Source organism: Coregonus clupeaformis, chromosome 19, assembly GCF_020615455.1.
Source record: "Coregonus clupeaformis isolate EN_2021a chromosome 19, ASM2061545v1, whole genome shotgun sequence".
NCBI classification, from domain to species: domain Eukaryota; kingdom Metazoa; phylum Chordata; class Actinopteri; order Salmoniformes; family Salmonidae; genus Coregonus; species Coregonus clupeaformis.
In genome coordinates this window covers 4,997,680-5,020,537 of record NC_059210.1, presented here as the reverse complement: position 1 = coordinate 5,020,537, position 22,858 = coordinate 4,997,680, and the positions used below count along the sequence as shown (strand labels likewise).

The following is a 22,858-nucleotide window of genomic DNA, read 5'->3' as shown; positions in this document are numbered from 1 at the left end:
CCAATACGCACGGTTTGGTTCCAGTTTGTCCTCGAGCCGAAGAGAATACACCAATTGATAAAACGATCATTTAATTTACTAAAATACTGTATCTAATCATAAATGCTATGAAAACCACCACAAAAATACGTTTTTATCGAGTTAAATCTTTGCATGCCTTTGACTTCATTCCAGGATTGTAAATGATCTAAAATATCATACTAAAAGCAGTGGATATGGAGAGAACTGAGGTATAACAATCACAGCAATCTATTAAACTGAATTTAAGGTAGGTTTTGTTGCCTAAAAGCAGAGCCCTGACAGGCTTTTTTACTTGTGATTCACGAGTAGGCTATATAGACAGAGCGCAGGTTCTCTATGCAACCTGTATAATGAAACAAGTTATGAAACAAAGGAATATGGATGATATGAGTGTAATCTAAATATAACATATTTATACTACTGGCTGAGAGAAAGAGAGATTAGTGTGTAGGCTGGAGAGCATTCCTATCAACAGTGCGAACATGACCAACAAATCAGATAAATAGATGTAATTTCTCAGCTTTAATTGATTGCAACATATCTTATAACCACACAATACAAAATGCACATCAAATATTTTTATCAGGCTCAGGTTGCAACCTTATTTGATAAAATAAAAACTAGCAAAAATATGCTTTTACAAAAAAATAATTTGTATAATGTAAATGCCACTTTGGATAACCGTAATCAAAAACACATTTTATTCTACATTAAAAAAAAGCCTGACATAAATAAGTTAGTATAATTTCTCAGTGTTTTTACACAGTTATGTACACTTCAAAGATTTACACGAAATACACAGGTAGAGTGACTGCTTTTTTTTTTTTGTGACAATTCTTAGACTCTGAACAAAGGTCAATTGTAACTGGGTGAAATAAAAGTTATTTTCGAAGCTACATTTGCATGATCAGCAGCCTAACAATGTCAGGGAGAAGAAGGGGGATATGAACAAATTATATTATCTTTCTTAAATCACACAGGAGTACTATGTCAAGGCAACCTGATGGTAAGTGAAAGCGTCGACACAGCCATATTTAAGCAACCATGTATTTGGTATTGTAGGGCATTATTCCAGCCATATGGAAACACCTCATTAAAAAGTAAAATAACCGTTAAATTAATAAAGACATATTTGAGCATGTCAGGGAGAGGATGAAGTTGATTCATACTACCAGTACAGTTAACAGACTATCCTTCAGCAAATGATAACCTCACACAACTTCAGAAAAACACAATTGGCTAGACTTTCAAAAACGATGAGGAACACTTGTTAAAGAAATTGATATTCCAGAATTTTGCCTAAGTTACAGATATAGGCCTACAGATTTTTATCTCTCAACAAAATACAAAAAATCTTGGCTGACTTCACATCAATGTTTTGGTCATAACAGAAATTGTTTGTGGGGTGGCTGAGAACCCAGGTTGAGTGACACTTAAATGACCTGAAAAAAAAAGAAATACAAGGCTACAAATTAAGTACCGTCCTTCTCTCCTTACATACAGGGATGACCTATGAAGATCTATATTGATGAGGAACAATTATTTAATCCATAATCATTTAAATGGAGCAGGATTTATTATACTTAAACAGGTTACACTCACTGCCTTAAGATACACAGCATTTTGAAAACAAAACTACACTGCAATTCTTCAAGTCAAATTCACGCCTTTTACCTAACGGATGTTTTTCCAAATCATAATTCGTTTTATGTGCTACATATGAAAAGAAATATATACACAGGTAGTAAAAAAAAAAAAATGAGCAAAAAAGGAAATAAAACCTAATTGCACACTGCTACATTGACCGCTTTTAGAGGCAGTAATTTTATGAGTGCCAAAACTTTAGTGTTTATATTCAGTGCTTGCACAGCATCTCCATCCTCTGGGAGAATTGATATGTTTCATTTTCTTTGTAGTTCCTCTTCAAAATCAACCAACACTGAGGCTTTCGATGACAAAAGGGGAAATACATCTTCAGCTCTGCAGAGAGAAATGAAAAACAAAGTTGTGAGATCAGTTCTAATTTACAACTGTGAACATGATTACATACAAATGCATAAAAAACAGATGTGGTAGTAGTTTTGACATGACAAAACATTTCTAAGAATAGGCTAAAGATAGTAAAATACTTTAGTCAAAAAGAAACCCTGCTGACTCATTCAAAGCACCAAGATGTCACCATAATACTTTCATTTTCCAAATTATAATTGGTTATCTCCATCTCTAATACACATACTTTATTGCAAGTTTCAATAAAACGTTAGGCCTATTAAAAAAAACGTGGATAGGCTACTGTGCTTTCATTCACTAGAATGGACAGATGTTGAGAGGGGACTAGCCTGCATAGGGCACTACTGAGGAGACCAGCCTCTTCTCCCTCTAGTGAGGGCAGTGGTTGCTGACGTGTTACTATAGTGTTGTTCTGAGACTTGTTTACAGTTTCGTCGGAACCTCAACCTCACCGTGGCAGTAGTAAATGTTGCCAATGTGTAGCCTCTTGAACTTTAACCTTTTACTAAACCGTACTGAACGTCACACCGATATAGTTAATCATACATTTCGAGCTTCATTAAAGCGAATGGCCACTTGGCAATTGCGCATATGTGGGATATTCACAACTGCTTCACATTATTTAGACAGCACGTCTGAAATGCGTACAGGAACACGTCAAGTGATTTGTCTCGTCACAAAACCCAACTTTAACAGCTGCATTATGCAGGAAAATCTGACATTTTTTTGCCAATATATTGGGTGAGTTGAGAAAATAATTCCAGAACAGTATACTCCGTCTCACTAAAGCCTGACAATATCCAACGAACTATTAAACTAGTTGCCTGAGCTAGAAATAGAGAAACCCCAGCATATTCCAAGCTCCAAGAGACCATAGTCCTTCTGTCCATTTGTATCAGATAAGTTGCTCACCTTTGTCATCTTCACGTTTGAGTCCTGGGACTGGTTTTCCTGGGTGTATGTTCTACAGAATGCGCCAAGGCTGGGCAACGAGTAACTTCATCCGAACTGCTGTGTGACCTTTTATTTTGGGACGAGGGGTCTGGAAGAGAAATCAAAAAGTTAAATATAACGTTATATAGGTCAAAATGATATTCTCGAAAATTAAGTATCGCGAATAGCGTTACATTTTTTCCATCTTTAGTGATTTGCTTATCAGATCCTATGCCTTCACAACCTGACAAGTAGGCAGTCATATGCTACCAGTAAAGCCTACTGAAAACGATGAGAATAATTGCTGTAACGCTTTTATTTAGAATAACTGATAAAGTGGGTCATCTAACTGGTAACTTTCGACTATGTAGCAAACAAACAGTATACTACAAGGTTACAACGTCGAGCCTGGCTGATACAAATTACATCAGTGAATGGGCCAGCACCGGAAAAATTGCCAGAAGGCAGAAAGACAAAGCAGACAGACTGATATCATGATTAGAATTTATCATCATTCATAAACGCGTACCATGGCTGGCTGGTCTTTTTCTCTGCCCGGTGCACTGCTCTTTGCTCTCCGACCTTTCTGTGTTTTCAGAGGGCTGCCGAGGAGTCACCACCACACAACTATTCCCATTAAGATCCACATTGTTATTCCCAGAGGGGCAAAGGCCCTTAACCGATCGTTGAGTTTTGCTGTAGAAATGTGGAATGTCTTTACTATCCACTAATTCCCATTCGAATCTCCCGTTCAATAACGGTGTGTGACTTGAAAAATCGAAGTTCCATTTCGCTGAAGACGCCTCTTCCATCTCTAGCAAATGTCCCTTTAAATCCCTCTTTAACTCTTCGTGATCAACCCGGCCGAAAAGGTTTCTGCAGGCTGACGGTTTGGGGTGATCCGAAAACCGAGCATCGGTCCTTTCAAACGTAGGGCTCCCATTTGAAACACGAACATTTGACATTTTCCGAGAATCAAAGAACGTCCAAATAGAACACTTAAAAATGCGTATTTCCTCCTTGCTCACCGCGATCCAAAACAAGAGTAAAACGGCTTATCAACACAAACGCATGCATAGGTCTGTATAGAAAAGCTAACTTCCAATGTGGCAATGCGAGCAAAAGTAGTCTCGACAGACCATCAAAACAAAGTGCAGTAACTGAAGCCACTCCTGTCAATTTCGTCTCGTAGTAAGAGAGAAGAAACAACAGACAAACCTTTTCAGTACCCAATATGGCGATTGAGGGGAGGCTGACTGTGGTAAAAAATGATTGACACAGAGAACTATTTAAAACGAAGAAGGGCATTCATTGGTTAAAGAGTATAGGCCCGCCCATTTCTCTTAAGGTTATCTACACTCTACAAAGGCTTTGCAACAAAAGTCACAGTTCAATACCTTACTTTAACTTCATGAAACCTGCTGTAACCACAATAGGCTTCTGTAACATTGTAGCAGTGGATGTAACTAAATAGAGGGTCATTATAAGGAAACGTAAAACAAACTAATAATAGATAGTTTATGTGGAGAAAATATTTGAATGGCAATGTGGTCTATCTTTATGTCAGAGATTTTCAGCACCAAAATGGAACAATAAATATACGGGGGGGGAAATCAAATGTTATATGTTAATTATAGATTTATAATAGTTTTTTAATAAATGTGGAGATTGTAATACCACCTTAATGATTTGAAACATTTGAAAATACACACGTCAGTGTGAAGCAACGTGTTGCTTGGGGTATGGTAAACTTCCATTGTCATGCATCTGTCAATCATTCTAAAAAATAAAATAAAATCGGAACATTTTAATTATTTTACATGGCAGTGACTTGTTATTTCTCTCCATGATTTAGATGAGAATATTTACTTATCTGAGCTAGGTCAAGGTCAAAGGGGATAGGTATAAGAGTAGTGGCAAGCATATCTCATTGGGAAAACAATATTTTCTGCAGTATATCTAAATGAGACAATTTAGAAATAATTATCAAACCATCAATGAAACACTACTTAAATACATTCCAATAACTCCTTTGCCATCTGCAATAGAAACAGACTTTGCAGTAAGAGTGTATAATATTTTTTTTTACCCATATCAAAATGTGACAAACATACACTTGTTTTTAATTAGTGTGCATGCTGAAAGCAAGACACTAGATTTCTTACATAATTCTTCTACTTATTACATTTCTTCTGCCCGCTTTAGAACTGAAACAATTTAAGATATTAACAAGAAACCAACTTTCAAATGTGCAGACGGCCCCAACTTACATTGCTTGAGAAAATATTTTCCCATGCATTTCAATGGGAATCAAATGACCATAGACTTCAATGTTAAAAATGATACAATTTGGCCGCACATCTCTTCTTGAACCGTTTAAGCTATCAACACCAGAACAACGTTGAGATGTTCAGACTGACCTTACTTAGATTGCATGTCAAAGGCTTTTTGATGCCATTTACACTTTTTGAACTATAACGATTTAAAATGTGCAATATTAACATTAGAGTCAATGGTGACCATGAGAGGTAGATACAGTATTCACAGTGCCACTGCTTTCTAACCATTCAAGCTAGAAACTCCAAACCAACTTCAGGATGATGGAAACGCTTCATAGATTCATAAATTATTTGATTCCTCCATCCTTTAAATCAGTTTACATTTGCATAAATTCTATAACCGTATAAGCTATAAACACGAAACCAACTTTCAAACGGGCAGACCACCCCAACTTTGATTGCTAGATAAATTATTACATATTTTTGATAGAATCTATACTTTTTGTACTACAACAATATTTAAATGAGCTCCTAATGCACTTCAATGGCAATAAAAGGGCTAAAGACTTACATAGGGAAACTTTGGCAGCGCAACTCCTCCTGAACCATTTAACACTAGAACCGCTGGGTCTCGAGGGACCCCCCTTCAAGCTAATGAGGAGTCATTCTGACTGCAACATTCTAACAGTGTAATTAATAAAGGTCATATATGCTATTGCAAAAATAATACTTTGGTTGTGTTTATGAAGGTCTTAGGTAACATTAGAATACGATTTTTTAATTTTTTTATTTAACATTTTCATTAGTTTATGTTACTGTAGGCTATATGTAAAAACTAAAACCCCACAAAAAACACCAACATTCAAGTGTTCAATCAATTTTATTCATGGAGTGCCTTTGTTACAATTATGAAACAGAAAGCATGTGTGTTGAAACGCGGTAACAGCTTATTTGAATAACAACCAAATAAAAAAAATACCCCAACCACGAAGACTGTGTTCTGCCTATATGCACCCCCCCACCCCGCTAACCCTGCCACCGCTGCTGAAAGACATCTTAGGTGAAACACTGAGTAGCTATTGAACTGTTCAAGCTAGAGACACCATGTTCAGGCTATCCATTCAATCAATCAGCCAATCTTTCCATCTACCTACTTTTCCAACTATAACCAGTCACCACCATTACGACTGGACTCACTACTAGTGATGCGCGGGTTGACTCATAACCCGCAGGCCCCGCGGTTATACCCGTGGGGCGGACGGGTTTTGGGTCACTAAATATTGTGTGGCTGAAGGGTGGGTGCGTGGTGGACGGGTTGAACAAAGAGAAACAATACTTTAAAAAATCCATAAAATGTATAATTCTTCTGCAATATATATAGGTTACATTGAGGTTTTTCTTTCATTATTTTAGGCTATCTGGTATTAGTGCATAAACCTAAGCTTTAGGGGTTAACTGTACGCGCGCCAAATAGCCTACACAGCCAATCGCCAAATAATGCTTTTGGGAACGGGCAGAAAAACGGAATGTCAATCCATGGAGGCAAAAATTACATTGTCAAAGTTTTATTCAATAAGACAAAAGCTGTGAAAGGAGAGTTGAAAATAAAGAGAAGGGAGGGCCAGAAAAGAAATGTTTGGAAAAGATTTGGTGAAGTGGTAAAAGAGGATGTTATGTGTGATGATTATGAGGCACTATACAAATTTGACAGTCACAAGACGCGACTTCAAATAGGCCTATGGCACGTCAAGGGAACTGTAGCCTACTGTTTAGATGGGTTAAATGGAAACAGAAATCTGGACACTGACTCTAGCTCTATAACCTCTCACATAGCCTTAATAATAACTCCTGCAGAATTAAGCATTTCTTGCAGTAAAATTATACACCAAATGTAGGCTAAATTTGGACTTGGGAACAGGAGTGGAGAAATATGATTTATTTATTTCTGCATCTTGATAGAATGCAATGCTCAGTTAGATACCATCTGTAGAGGTGATGTCTTCTTCATCATAAAAGCAACATAAAAGCTGATAGTATTTCAACCACATAAAATATTAATCGAAGCCGAACTGAAATATTATCAGAAACACTTTGGGTCATTTTCACAGCTTTCTTTTTTCTTACAACCGGACAAACTGATGTCATTTGGACATTTTGCACAGAAAATCTTTTTTTTGCATTATTGTATTTTCTCCCCATTCCCTAAACGTCTTTGCTCCGCGAAAGATGACAGAGAAAACTTTACCAATGTCAACTAGATTGAAGCATTCATTCTAGCGATCTATTACATTATTCTGTTGAGCAAGGGTTTACTTACTCTTCTAAGGCAACATATAATGACAGAAGATAAGCTACATGTATCTAATAATAGACAAGTTGACTAACAAATAGCCTTCCAATATGTCAGAAATTATAAGCAGAAATATATCTAAATCAGGAAGAAAAAAAATCAGCACCCCGTCAAGAAATCATTCTGCTGTCTTTGACTGTAGCCTATAGCGCATTTTCTATATTTTCACTTTAACACATATAGTTGGTGGTTGCGGATGGGTTATTAGCAATTGCGGGCGGGTGCGGGTGAACAAACAGATGACCCGCGCAACACTAGTCAGTACCACTACTATAACTTATTTCAAAACCATAAATACTTTAAAACAAGCTAGCAAGCACACATTTTCTTCAGGAAATGTACTTCTCTAGTTCCCTATTCCTATTGTCATTTTATTTCATTTCAAATGATCATTTATTTTAGCTGTCAGATATTTTTGCCATTGAATTTTAATTCCTGGATGTAACTAGGGTCTTACAACCAAGCTTTGCTTCAGGCTTGCTCCAGGAGGCTTTTCCTGATCCTCATTTAAAGACAAGACGATACTGACCCCTAGTGGTGAAATTCAATACTAGGCAAATCTGCTATCTAATATCTAATGATCACAAAAATAAAACTGTTTACGGACACAGTAGGTAACATACAACTAACAAGAAAAAAAGCCTTCCAACAAATATATTTAATACCATATCTTACAGTATCATTCAATCCACACGTATATAGTGCACTACATTCCCTCAGACACAAACAGGGATGTATTGAAACAATACAGGTCCATTTCCAATATCCATCTCCCTTCACCTAAGCCTCCCAGCTTGCGGTCCTACCTCCAGTCCACAAACAGTCCATAGGAGTTCTAAGGTCCCAGTGCCACTCACAGATTCAGCCACTTGATGATGTGGAAGTTCTTCTTGCCCACTCTGAGGAGAGAAAGTCCGTTGGCCAGGATGTGCTGGCCAGGGATCAGTACCTGCTCTGGGCAGTCTGTCTTACTGTGGTTGATCCATACAGCTCCTTCTGATACCATGCGATACCTGCAGCACATCACAACACATCACAGCACATCACAACACATCACAACACATCACAACACAACACAGAAATAGTCAGTTAACACCGTTTGAAAGCCAGACAGACAAAAAAATGAAGAATTTGAGAGAAATAGAGAGAGTGAGAGAGAAACAAACACAGAAAGCAACGGCCACTGACATTTCATTTTGTAAATAAAATTAAAATCGACCCCCCAAAAAAAGTCCTGCTCCTTCCCTGACTTTTCTTAAAATGTTTGTATTTTACGTCGCTCACTTGTCAGAATTTTAAAATCACAAACAGAAAAGTATTTAGAGCCTTTTTACAATTTCCCCCCCACACCTATTCCCAACTTAACCCACCAAGACAATGCGTTGTAGGACATTGGTACCCAGCCAAGCGCTAATGTGCCTCTCTCTCCTCACTGAATGAATGACAAATGGATGAATGGGCAATAATTGTGCACGTTACTTCACAATTTAATTTAAATTCAGACTAACTGAATGATAAGGAGGGTGAAGAGGTTGATTAAATTTAGAACAACAGTGTAATGATGAGTTTGTGTTATGCCTATTTATCAGCGTTGGCGCTCATGTTTATAGCAAATCATTTGACCATGCGATTTGCGGGCTGATATCATTATCTTTTAGGTTTTACTTTGTATATTAGAAGCTGTTACTTACTGGACTGTTTTATTTACTATAACTAATCACATTTATTGTAAGGGAAACGAAAACATGCTATGTGTTGCATAGGCCTTTAGAATAATGCAAAACATACACTATATATACAAAAGTATGTGGGCACCCCTTCAAATTAGTGGATTCAGCCATTTCAGCCACACCTGTTGCTGACAGGTGTATAAAATCGAGCACACCACCATGCAATCTCCATAGACAATCTTTGGCAGTAGAATGGGCTTACTGAAGAGCTCAGTAACTTTCAACGTGGCACCATCCTTGGATGCCACCTTTCCAACAAGTCAAATTTCTACCCTGCTAGAGCTGCCTTGGTCAACTGTAAGTGCTGTTATTATGAAGTGGAAATGTCTAGGAGCAACAACGGCTCAGCCGCGAAGTGGTAGGCCACACAAGCTCACAGAACGGGACCGCCGAGTGCTGAAGCGCGTAGTAGCTAGGCCCCTTAGTTCCAGTGAAGGGAAATCTTAACGCTACAGCATACAATGACATTCTAGATGATTCTGTGCTTCCAACTTTGTGGCAACAGTTTGGGAAAGGCACTTTCCTGTTTCAGCATGCCAATGCCCCTGTGCACAAAGCGAGGTCCATACAGAAATGGTTTGTCGAGATCGGTGTGGAAAAACTTGACTGGCCTGCACAAAGACCTGACTTGAACCCCATCGAATACCTTTGGGATGAATTGGAACGGCAACTGCGAGCCAGGCCTAATCGCCCAACATCAGTGCCCTACCTCACTAATGCTCTTATGGCTGAATGGAAGCAAGTCCCCGTAGCAATGTTTCAACATGTAGTGGAAAGCCTTCCCAGAAGAGAGGAGGCTGTTATAGCAGCAAAAGGGGATTTTGGAATAAGATGTTCGACAAGCAGGTGTCCACATACTTTTGGTCATGTAGTGTACATTTTCTTCATATTATAATGTTTCTTTAAAGCTGCCTAAAATAAATAATGGATTTATATTGATGGTGTATATTAAACTGATTTATTAGACTTTTTAAATGCAGACGTTCCAAAGGCACGCATCAGCAACTTGTATGCGGAGGCCTGGAGATGCTAAAGATGTTTATGTTCATTAATGGTCAATTACCGTGAGATTTGCATGACAATAACCGGCTGACAGAATTTTATGACCGCCACAGCCCTATGCACGTTACTTCACAATCAAATTTAAGTGAGGCCTAACTGAATGATAAGGAGGGTGAAGAAGTTGATTTAATTTAGAACAACAATAGTGTAATGAAGAGCTTGTGTTATGTCTATTTATCAGCGTTGGGGCTCATGTTAATCATTTGACTGCAGGTTGATACCATTCTCTTTACGAAGATGTTACGGGAATGTTTTATTTACTATAACTCTATTACAAATCAAATGTATTGTAAGGGAAACTAAAACATGCTGCGTGTTGCTGTAGCCCTTTAGAATAATGCAAAACATTTCCTTGACTCTATCCAAGTTGATGGGGAAACAAACGATACCTGTCAGCTTTCGCAGCCGGCCAACGAAACTACACCTAAACTATACCAAAACTACTTCCACACATAATAAAAGTTATCCTAAAGACAAGATTAAATTGACAATAGTCTGATGAGTGACAATATTATCAGTTGTCAAAATGTAGAGATGGGCGCAGCTTGGATTTGACAGATCCAGGGAAAGGAGCATCACTTTATCAAATCGTCCTTCAGAGTCACATGCAGGTAAAACGTTTTGATTTCTATACTGAACAAAAATATAAATGCAACATGTAAAGTTCCCATGTTTAATGAGTTAAAAAAAAAAAGATCCCAGAAATTTTCCATACGCACAAAAAGCTTATTTCTCTCCAATTCTGTGCACAAATTAGTTTACATCCCTGTTAGTGAGCATTTCTCCTTTGTCAAGATAATCCATCCCCCTGACAGGTGTGGCATATCAAGAAGCTGATTAAACAGCATGATCATTACACAGGTGCACCTTGTGCTGGGGACAATAAAAGGCCACTCTAAAATGTGCAGTTTTGTCACACAACACAATGCCACAGATGTCTCAAGTTGAGGGAGTGTGCAATTGGCATGCTGACTGCAGGAATGTCCACTAGAGCTGTTGCCAGAGAATTGAATGTTCATTTCTCTACCATAAGTCGCCTCCAACATCGTTTTAGAGAACTTGGCAGTACGTCCAATCGGCCTCACAACCGCACACCACGTGTAACCACGCCAGCCCAGGACCTCGACATCCAGCTTCTTCACCTCAAATCAAATCAAATTGTATTTGTCACATGCGCCGAATACAACAGGTGAAATGCTTACTTACAAGCCCTTAACCAACAATGCAGTTTTAAGAAAAATAAGTGTTAAGTAAAAAATAGATAACTAAAAAAATCAAAATAACAAATAATTAAAGAGCAGCAGTAAAATAACAGTAGCGAGGCTATATACAGGGGGTACCGGTACAGAGTCAATGTGCGGGGGCACAGGTTAGTCGAGGTAATTGAGGTAATATGTACATGTAGGTAGAGTTAAAGTGACTATGCATAGATAATAAACAGAGAGTAGCAGCAGCGTAAAAGAGGGGGTGGGGGAACAATGCAAATAGTCTGGGCAGCCATTTGATTAGCTGTTCAGGAGTCTTATGGCTTGGGGGTAGAAGCTGTTAAGAAGCCTTTTGGACATAGACTTGGCGCTCCGGTACCGCTTGCCGTGCGGTAGCAGAGAGAACAGTCTATGACTAGGGTGGCTGGAGTCTTTGACAAATTTTTTGTGGGATCGTCTGAGACCAGCCACCCGGACAGCTGATGAAACTGAGGAGTATTTCTGTCTGTAATAAAGCCTTTTTGTGGAGAAATACTCATTCTGATTGGCTGGGCCTGTCTCCCAAGTTGGTGGGCAAGCAACACTGAAGCATGCATGAGAGCACCAGCTGTTCCGGATGACTATGTGATCACGCTCTCCGTAGCCGATGTGAGTAAGACTTTTAAGCAGGTCAACATTCACAAGGCTGCAGGGCCAGATGGATTACCAGGACGTGTACTCCGAGCATGTGCTGACCAACTGGCAAGTGTCTTCACTGACATTTTCAACATGTCCCTGACTGAGTCTGTAATACCAACATGTTTCAAGCAGACCACCATAGTCCCCGTGCCCAAGGACTCTAAGATAACCTGCCTAAATGACTACCGACCCGTATCACTGACGTCTGTAGCCATGAAGTGCTTTGAAAGGCTGGTCATGGCTCACATCAACACCATTATCCCAGAAACCCTAGACCCACTCCAATTTGCACACCGCCCCAACAGATCCACAGATGATGCAATCTCTATTGCACTCCACACTGCCCTTTCCCACCTGGACAAAAGGAACACCTACGTGAGAATGCTATTCATTGACTACAGCTCAGCATTCAACACCATAGTGCCCTCAAAGCTCATCACTAAGCTAAGGATCCTGGGACTAAACACCGCCCTCTGCAACTGGATCCTGGACTTCCTGACGGGCCGCCCCCAGGTGGTAAGGGTAGGTAACAACACATCTGCCACACTGATCCTCAACACGGGGGCCCCTCAGGGGTGCGTGCTCAGTCCCCTCCTGTACTCCCTGTTCACCCATGACTGCATGGCCAGGCACGACTCCAACACCATCATTAAGTTTGCCGACGACACAACAGTGGTAGGCCTGATCACCGACAACGATGAGACAGCCTATAGGGAGGAGGTCAGAGACCTGGCCGTATGGTGCCAGGATAACAACCTCTCCCTCAACGTGACCAAGACAAAGGAGATGATTGTGGACTACAGGAGAAAAAAAAAGAGGACTGAGCACGCCCCCATTCTCATCGACGGGGCTGTAGTGGAACAGGTTGAGAGCTTCAAGTTCCTTGGTGTCCACATCACCAACAAACTATCATGGTCCAAACACACCAAGACAGTCGTGAAGAGGGCACAACAAAGCCTATTCCCCCTCAGGAGACTGAAAAGATTTGGCATGGTCCTCAGATCCTCAAAAAATTCTACAGCTGCACCATCGAGAGCATCCTGACTAGTTGCATCACCGCCTGGTATGGCAACTGCTTGGCCTCCGACTGCAAGGCACTACAGAGGGTAGTACGTACGGCCCAGTACATCACTGGTGCCAAGCTTCCTGCCATCCAGGACCTCTATAGGCGGTGTCAGAGGAAGGCCCTCAAAATTGTCAAAGACTCCAGCCACCCTAGTCATAGACTGTTCTCTCTGCTACCGCACGGCAAGCGGTACCGGAGTGCCAAGTCTAGGTCCAAAAGACTTCTCAACAGCTTCTACCCCCAAGCCATAAGACTCCTGAACACCTAATCATGGCTACCCGGACTATTTGCACTGCCCCCCCTACCCCATCTTTTTACACTGCTGCTACTCTGTTCATTATTTATGCAGTCACTTTAACTCTACCCACATGTACATATTACTTCAACTACCTCAACTAGCCGGTGCCCCCGCACATTGACTCTGCACCGGTACCCCCCTGTATATATAGCCTCCCTACTGTTATTTTATTTTACTTCTGCTCTTTTTTTCTAAACACTTTTTTGTTGTTTTATTCTACTTTTTTTTATTAAAAATAAATGCACTGTTGGTTAAGGGCTGTAAGTAAGCATTTCACTGTAATGTCTGCACCTGTTGTATTCGGCGTATGTGGCCAATAAAATTTGATTTGATTTGATTCGATGCCCGCCCAGGTCCACCCTGCCCAGTCATGTGAAATCCATTTATGAACTGTAACTCAGTAAAATCGTTGAAATTGTTGCATGTTGCATTTATATTTTTGTTCAGTATACACTACCATTCAAAAGTTTGGGATCACTTAGAAATGTCCTTGTTTTCCATGAAAACATACATGAAATTAGTTTGAATAGGAAATATAGCAAAATGAATAGGAAATGTAGTCATTGACAAGGTTAGAAATAATGATTTTTAATTGAAATAATAATTGTGTCTTTCGTCAAAGAATCCTCCATTTGCAGCAATTACAGCCTTGCAGACTTTTGGCATTCTAGTTGTCAATTTGTTGAGGTAATCTGAAGAGATTTCACCCCATGCTTCCTGAAGCACCTCCCACAAGTTTGATTTGCTTGATGGGCACTTCTTAAGTATCATACGGTCAAACTGCTGCCACAACAGCTCAATAGGGTTGAGATCCGGTGACTGTGCTGGCCACTCCATTATAGACAGAATACCAGCTGACTGCTTCTTCCCTAAATAGTTATTGCATAGTTTGGAGCTGTGCTTTGGGTCATTGTCCTGTTGTAGGAGGAAATTGGCTCCAATCAAGCGCCGTCCACAGGTTATGGCATGGCGTTGCAAAATGGAGTGATAGCCTTCCTTCTTCAAGATCCCTTTTACCCTGTACAAATCTCCCACTTTACCACCACCAAAGCACCCCCAGACCATCACATTGCCTCCACCATACTTGACAGATGGCATCAAGCACTCCTCCAGCATCTTTTCATTTGGTCTGCGTCTCACAAATGTTCTTATTTTTGATGTGAACACCTCAAACTTCGATTTGTCTGTCCATAACACTTTTTTCCAATCTTCCTCTGTCCAGTGTCTGTGTTCTTTTGCCCATCTTAATCTTTTCTTTTTATTGGCCATTCTGAGATATGGCTTTTTCTTTGCAACTCTGCCTAGAAGGTCAGCATCCCGGAGTCGCCTCTTTACTGTTGACGTTGAGACTGGTGTTTTGCGGGTACTATTTAATGAAGCTGCCAGTTGAGGACCTGTGAGGCGTCTGTTTCTCAAACTAGACACTAATGTATTTGTCCTCTTGCTCAGTTGTGCACCGGGGCCTTCCACTATTTTTTATATTCTGGTTAGAGCCAGTTTGCGCTGTTATGTGAAGGGAGTAGTACACAGCGTTGTACGAGACCTTCAGTTTCTTGGCAATTTCTCGCATGGAATAGCCTTCATTTCTCAGAACAAGAATAGATTGACGAGTTTCAGAAGAAAGTTCTTTGTTTCTGGCCATTTTGAGCCTGTAATCGAACCCACAATTGCTGATGCTCCAGATACTCAACTAGTCTCAAGAAGGCCAGTTTTATTGGTTCTTTAATCAGCACAACAGTTTTCAGCTGTGCTAACATAAATGATCAATTAGCCTTTTAAAATGATAAACTTGGATTAGCAAACACAACGTGCCATTGGAACACAGGACTGATGGTTGCTGATAATGGGCCTCTGTACGCCTTGCGGGTTGATATGCATCTGATGCGTATGCTAAAGGGGATGCCTGGCAATGTTCTCAACATTCTTACAGGCTGAAAGGCGGTCCTTGTGTTAAAGGAAAAAATAAATAGAGAACAAGAGAGATAGCGTGTAAAAGCCATTTGGGTGGAAGTAGTGAAACAGAGAGTGAGCGACCCTCCATGTGAGGTTGTCGGGTCAGGTATAACGAACAGAGGAACGTAAAGGGGGAGCCCTACCCTTTGGCCCCCTGGGGTATGGCCTCTGCCCTGCGGCAGGCATCCAGTACTGTGGTCCCTGGCTCCAGCAGCAGCTCATGGAAGGGGGCCTCTCTGAAAAGCTCCTGCAGCTCAGCATCGCTCATCTGCTCCAGGGCCTGTATGTTACAGTGGTAAAGGGCATTGGTGCACCTGGAGAGGAACACATACACACATAGCATTATTAATAGTGCCAAGCGAGACCTCATTAATGACACCCAAATGACCTATACACATGTGCACTCATACAACACACACGGACACACGCACACACTCCTCACCTTTTGGCACTCTCCAGACCCTCCTTGCCGTGGACCAGTTTGGTGATTTCGGCAGCGAGGCGTTTGTGTGCGGGCCGTTTGCCTGGCTCCTGTCTCTGCTGCTCCATCACCCTCTCCACCTCGGCCAGGGGTAGGAAGGTGAATAGCTTCAGATACCTGCAGGTAGCACAATCAATCAACACTGACTCAGTCTCCAACATCACCATACATAGGCTACACTCAGGTGCTAATACTATCAGGTCCCATGTTCACAAAGTGTCTCAGAGTAGGTGTGCTGATCTAGTTTCGCCTTTTAAATCATAGAGCGGGGACTTTATCCAAGATCAACACTCCTACTCTGAGACGCTTCAATACTGCCCAAGGCCGGTTTCACAAACTCAGGTTTAGCCAAGTGGACCTAGTCTATACAAACAAACCATCAAATTATACGAGAATGAATATAAGCCTAAATAGAATGCTCTGATAAGTGGGTCCAGTTCTATTGGGGTCTCAGTCTCCAGCCACCTACCATTCCACACTGCTGTCAGGCTGCCTGAGGAAGAACTGATAGAGGTCAAACGGAGACGTCTTGTCCCTGTTCAGCCACACTGCATTGCCTGCTGTCTTCCCCAGCTTGTCCCCCGCAGAGCTGGTCACTAGTGGGATGGTCAGCCCATACACGTCCTGTCCAGTCACCCTGTCACAGAGAAATTGATATAATGGATATTAAAGAGACCATCACTGGTCAGTTAATGTTGAGGCAAGTGTGTGTTATTGCATGTTTATTACTATAGGCTATTTATGGACTTGAAGCATCACTCTGGTGTCTGATGCATCATGCAGATGCTAGGCTACAATATCTGGAATCAATGTGATAATTGGTCAATTCATTTGCAAATGTCTCTGTGTGTGTGTGTGTCCAATGAATCTGATGCAACATTACTTGTGTATGAACTCATGCCCAGACATCAGGTTGCCCAGTTGGTCTGTCCCTCCCAGCTGGATCTTACAGCTGTGATTCTGGTTCAGGTGGTAGAAGTCATAGGCTTGAAACAGCTGGTAGGAGAACTCAGTTAGGCTCATGCCCTCTGCACTCTTCAACCTGGACTGGACACTGTGCCTACTGAGCAGGGTCCCCATTCGGAAACGTCTGCCAACTTCTGACAGAAAAGCAACCACATTCCAGTCTTTGTACCAAGCTAAATTATTCAATAGGGTTACAGTGCCAAGCTTTTTAGAGTCGTTGTGGAAATTCAGTTCATGGTTGGTGAAGATTCGCTGCAAGCTCTCCCTGATAGCCCGTGTATTGTCCTCCAATACATCAGAGGGTAGCTGCTCTCTCTCGCTCGTTTTCCCGCTTGGGTCCCCTATCTGTGCTGTTGCACCACCGATTAGAGCGATGACATTATGTCCTGCGCTTCGAAAATGCAATAGCCCGATGATGGCGAGTAAATTACCCACGTGAAGGCTGTCTGCTGTGGGGTCGAATCCGCAGTACACGGTCTGGCACCCAGACTGCAGCAGTTGAGGAAGTTGATCTTGGGCTGCGTTTTCGGGGAAAGCGTCCTTCAAAATGCCCCGTTTATTTAGAGAAAAAAGAAGTCCACTTTGGGTTGTTGCAGAGCGATTAAACCTGTATCTTAACGTTATACATGGGAGTGTGTTTTTCAAAATAATACAAGAACCATGCCACGATACACGTGAAAAATACCCGGCTATGGATGCCGCCATATTGGAAACTGTGACACACTGGACAGGAAGATGAAAGGGACTAATGTATGACAGTAAAAATATAGCGCCATCTAGTGTATTGTGCAACTTTACCATTCCCTGCCTGTTCCTCCTGACCTGTGGCCTTTTTATTGAAAGGAGCATCACCCTCATCACTGTGCACTTTCACCACCCTGTGAAGTTCATCATAATTAATTATTTAATCTGTAGTAAACTGCATGCTTTCCCGACGAGTGGTAGTGGGAGGACCACACAACATGTCATCACGTGACTCCAAGTTTACTTCGACTTGATGGTTATTACGGTATATCAATATTTGCGCATACAAGCGTTTCCACCAACATTTCTCACATAATTTATTTTACCGACACAAAAAGGTCCCACCTTGTCTAGCGTATTTTGTTTTGTCGACATTTGGAAAGTTTAGCCTACCTGTTTCCATCAGGCCTGTCATTACATTTTTCATCCGACATGTAGGCTACTGTACTAGCATAAAAAGGTTGGAAGGAAATCTGGTTATTGTCCTGACTTTTTCTGCCCGTTCCCAAAAGCATTTTGGCGATTGGCGTGTAGGCTATTTGGCGTGTTTACAGTTAGACCCTAAAGTGTAGACTTACACGCTAATGCCAGATATTAAAAAAATTATGAAAGAAAATCCCCAATGTAGCCTATAGATATACATTTCACAATAATTATACATTTATGGATTTTTTAAATGTATTGTGTTCTTTTTATTCAGCGATTTCGCAGGTGCTTGCATCTTGGGAATTTTGCAAGGGGGGTAGAGGGGACATTTGGCCCATAGACCTGCCATAAATTGCAAAGAGAGGGGGTGAAGCTACAGACCTGATTCCACTTGCTCTAGTTCCTTTTCTAACACATCTGCCCCCAGAAAATCGAGCATCTGATGCAATTACGCAATATTTTAGTTCTGGGTTTCCGAGATTATACATTGTGTAAGATTTCTGGCTCCCAGGTGTCTTATATACAGGTAACGAGCTGACATTAGGAGCACACTCTTAAAGGGAGTGCTCCTAATCTCAGTTTGTTACCTGTATAAAAGACACCTGTCCACAGAAGCAATCAATCAATCAGATTCCAAACTCTCCACCATGGCCAAGACCAAAGAGCTCTCCAAGGATGTCAGGGACAAGATTGTAGACCTACAAAAGGCTGGAATGGGCTACAAGACCATAGCCAAGCAGCTTGGTGAAAAGGTGACAACAGTTGGTGCGATTATTCGCAAATGGAAGAAACACAAAAGACCTGTCAATCTCACTCGGCCCTGGGCTCCATGCAAGATCTCACCTCGTGGAATTGCAATGATCATGAGAACGGTGAGGAATCAGCCCAGAACTACACGGGAGGATCTTGTCAATGATCTCAAGGCAGCTGGGACCATAGTCACCAAGAAAACAATTGGTAACACACTACGCTGTGAAGGACTGAAATCCTGCAGCGCCCGCAAGGTCCCCTTGCTCAAGAAAGCACATATACAGGCCCGTCTGAAGTTTGACAATGAACATCTGAATGATTCAGAGGAGAACTGGGTGAAAGTGTTGTGGTCAGATGAGACCAAAATCGAGCTCTTTGGCATCAACTCAACTCGCCGTGTTTGGAGGAGGAGGAATGCTGCCTATGACCCCAAGAACACCATCCCCACCGTCAAACATGGAGGTGGAAACATTATGCTTTGGGGGTGTTTTTCTGCTAAGGGGACAGGACAACTTCACCGCATCAAAGGGACGATGGACAGGGCCATGTACCGTCAAATCTTGGGTGAGAACCTCCTTCCCTCAGCCAGGGCATTGAAAATGGGTTGTGGATGGGTATTCCAGCATGACAATGACCCAAAACACACGGCCAAGGCAACAAAGGAGTGGCTCAAGAAGAAGCACATTAAGGTCCTGGAGTGGCCTAGCCAGTCTACAGACCTTAATCCAATAGAAAATCTGTGGAGGGAGCTGAAGGTTCGAGTTGCCAAACGTCAGCCTCAAAACCTTAATGACTTGGAGAAGATCTGCAAAGAGGAGTGGGACAAAATCCCTCCTGAGATGTGTGTAAACCTGGTATCCAACTACAAGAAACGTCTGACCTCTGTGATTGCCATCAAGGGTTTTGCCACCAAGTACTAAGTCATGTTTTGCAGAGGGGTCAAATACTTATTTCCCTCATTAAAATGCAAATAAATTTATAACATTTTTGACGTGTTTTTCTGGATTTTTTTGTTGTTATTCTGTCTCTCACTGTTCAAATAAACCTACCATTAAACTTATAGACTGATCATGTCTGTCAGTGGGCAAACGTACAAAATCAGCAGGGGATCAAATACTTAATTCCCTCACTGTAAATATCGAGGTTCTTATTCTGGTGACATGATTGATGCTTGGCTGCCATTTGACAAATAAATATAATCTCACACTTTTGTCCATATTGATCTCATCATGTAGTAGGTTAGAGCCCACTAGCCAATACCAGAGTGGGCAGATTATAGCCTACGAACCATAGCCGCAGGAAGTAGGGGATCTGCAGCTCCCCCCGAAAAAGCTGAAAACAAATACAAATAATAATAATTTAAAAAGAAAAAAAGAATCAGGATCTCTGCTTTGGCAAAAAAGGTATTGGAAGAGTTGTTGCCCTGTCACTTTCTCTGCGATTGAATCCAGAAAGAAAAAAAATAACAGAAAGAAAAAACTTTTTGTGCGGTATTAATTTACCATCCTTACAAACCACTTAATGTAAATGTATTGTACATAGGATGGTAAATGTATTGTACATAGGATGGTCATCTAGGTTTGTATCTGCATCACCATGTAGAAAAACAATGCACAATACAGTAATTGAGTAAATTGAGACATTAAGTGGTTTGTGAAGATGTGTTGTGATGATGTGGCTCAGTTGGTAGAGCATGGCACTTGCAATGCTAGGGTTGTGGGCAATGTTCCCTCTAAACTGTGCACAGAAGAAATATCAGCCCGTGCAGAGAAGCACAAGATTGAACTTCACTCAACTTTCTATAGTGTTTTCCCCTTTAGTTAAAACTATTAACATTTCGCTCTACTGTGGGAATTGTGATTGAATCAACGCAATATTAGCCACTTTCAATGTAACATACTGAAACAAAACGAACTATGCAAGGATTAGTATGCAAAACTAACTGTCCAATAGATTTTCTTGTAGGTAGAGCGCATTGGAGTAGGATTCTATTGCATTGACAAGCATGACTCAGGCCTGTCTGGTCTGTGTTTAGGCTACAGTATGAGCGGTCACGAGTAGATGTGCTTGTTTTGAGATCAAAGCAAGAGCTGCATGTAGCCACGTGTGCACATTTGTTCATATTCTTTGGTAGTTAGTGAGTTATTAGCCTAGTTATAGATCATTTCTGGTCAACAATGTAGGAGTGGTTGCTTCCTACAAGAGCACAACATTTCTTGCCATCTTTGAAAAGCCAGTCAGGTAAAGAGCTTTTTGTATGTCTTAAAGGGGCAGTGTTGTATTTTGAGAAGGTCTTGAATACGCTAAGTAGCCAATAGGCACAGAGTAGCATAATTTGTCTGATTCTCTGTAATAATGGTATGGGAATAATAATGAATTGTATTTTGTAAAGTGGTTTCTTGCATCAAACAAGACAACATTTTCAGTCACCTTGTCTGAAGTGGATAAACAGGTTAATGTCAAACCCTGCATGTTTTTTTCAAAAGTCTCATGGAATGTAGGCCTACATTGAACACCACACATTGGCTGCTACTGCAGGCTGAATGATAGAACAGCTATTTCTATGTTAAAATGTTATGGGATGCATTTTTCTCCATTGTTTTTGATAGTAGGCCACTGTGGTAGGCCTACATTATGATCAAATAGCCACAGTAGCCTACAGTAACTTAAAGCGGGTACATCCTCAGGGTTCACAGTAAACGCGCGCCGGAAGTTGCACAGAATTTTCCCAACATTCAGGTTTGTGCTCAGCAGACCTGAAATTTGCTCAGTGACGAAAATAATTAGAGGGAACATTGGTTGTGGGTTCGATTCCAACGGGGGACCAGTACGAAAAAGTATGAAAATGTATCCACTCACTACTGTAAGTTGCTCTGGCAAAATCGCAACAACCCGGCATCTCGGCAAAATCGCTGCACCCCCATCGCCAAACTACTTCCCGCGGCTATGTTACCAATTTCTTTTGTGACTAAACCATCAGTAAACCTAGAGTTGAAAATGCGAGGGAAACACATTTAACTTGTATTTTTTATTTGGTACATGGAAATGTAACCTCAAAAGGTATTTTTATGTGCACTATATATTTACACACATACTTTTAACTGCAAAAAGTCAATTTGATGGAAACAAAACTCTGATGGGAAAATGCTCCAGGGTTTCTCTTAGCTGATAATTGATGGCATTTGACCAATATATATATTTTTAAAGATAAATAGAATTGTAGCAGGCCATATAGTCCAGCAGAGGCTGTCGCCTACACCACCAATTCATGCTTCAGCAACATTCTCTCACACCTTGCTAGCCCTTGTGCCTGCTGCTGAGGAGAGAGAGAGCAACAGAGGAGCCTTGGCCTAGGCTGCTGTTGATTGCGAAGAGGAGGCCTTTTTCTTTAAGTAAAACAAAAGTTAGAGGACAAAGTGTATGCCTATAGTGAAAAGCCTACACACGTTTTAATAATGTAGTGGACTAAGATGAGAATAATGCAGGCTACTGTGCAACTCCCTATTCAGGTAGGAATCCATTTATTTGTTTATAATCATTTGTTTTTTCATTATTATTATTGTATATCATGGTTTTATTATTGTAAGCCTATTTATTAATCGAAACCAGTTCTTTTAATATGCAAAACCTGTTTTGTGTAATTCTGTTAAGACATTTTTTAATTGGCTAAATTACATTTGATCTGTCTTTTTAATTGTGCTCTCTGTATTTAGTTTACCATAGGTTATAAGTAGGTATGTTGTAAAATAAATAACATTAGCCTATTTACAGTTGAAGTCGGAAGTTTATATACACCTTAGCCAAATACATTTAAAATCAGTTTTTCACAATTCCTGACATTTAATCCTAATAAAAATTCCCTTTCTTAGGTCAGTTAGGATCACCACTTTATTTTAAGAATGTGAA

General features: G+C 40.8%; 2 protein-coding genes across 2 annotated transcripts; both read right to left on the bottom strand.

Moving 5' to 3' along the window:
• Window positions 1–524: 524 nt before the first annotated feature.
• Window positions 525–4,229, bottom strand: LOC121531728 (cyclin-dependent kinase inhibitor 1B). Its single transcript, XM_041837132.2, has 3 exons — window positions 3,494–4,229; window positions 2,944–3,073; window positions 525–2,001 (listed from the first exon to the last, which is right to left on the bottom strand). Exons 1-2 carry the CDS (start codon window positions 3,927–3,929, stop codon window positions 2,955–2,957), a joined length of 555 nt encoding a protein of 184 aa, XP_041693066.1. The 5' UTR covers window positions 3,930–4,229; the 3' UTR covers window positions 525–2,001; window positions 2,944–2,954.
• Window positions 4,230–8,231: 4,002 nt separating this feature from the next.
• LOC121531727 (tyrosine--tRNA ligase, mitochondrial) lies at window positions 8,232–17,740 on the bottom strand. Its single transcript, XM_041837131.2, has 5 exons — window positions 16,950–17,740; window positions 16,536–16,703; window positions 16,028–16,183; window positions 15,729–15,899; window positions 8,232–8,606 (listed from the first exon to the last, which is right to left on the bottom strand). Exons 1-5 carry the CDS (start codon window positions 17,735–17,737, stop codon window positions 8,447–8,449), a joined length of 1,443 nt encoding a protein of 480 aa, XP_041693065.1. The 5' UTR covers window positions 17,738–17,740; the 3' UTR covers window positions 8,232–8,446.
• Window positions 17,741–22,858: the final 5,118 nt, after the last annotated feature.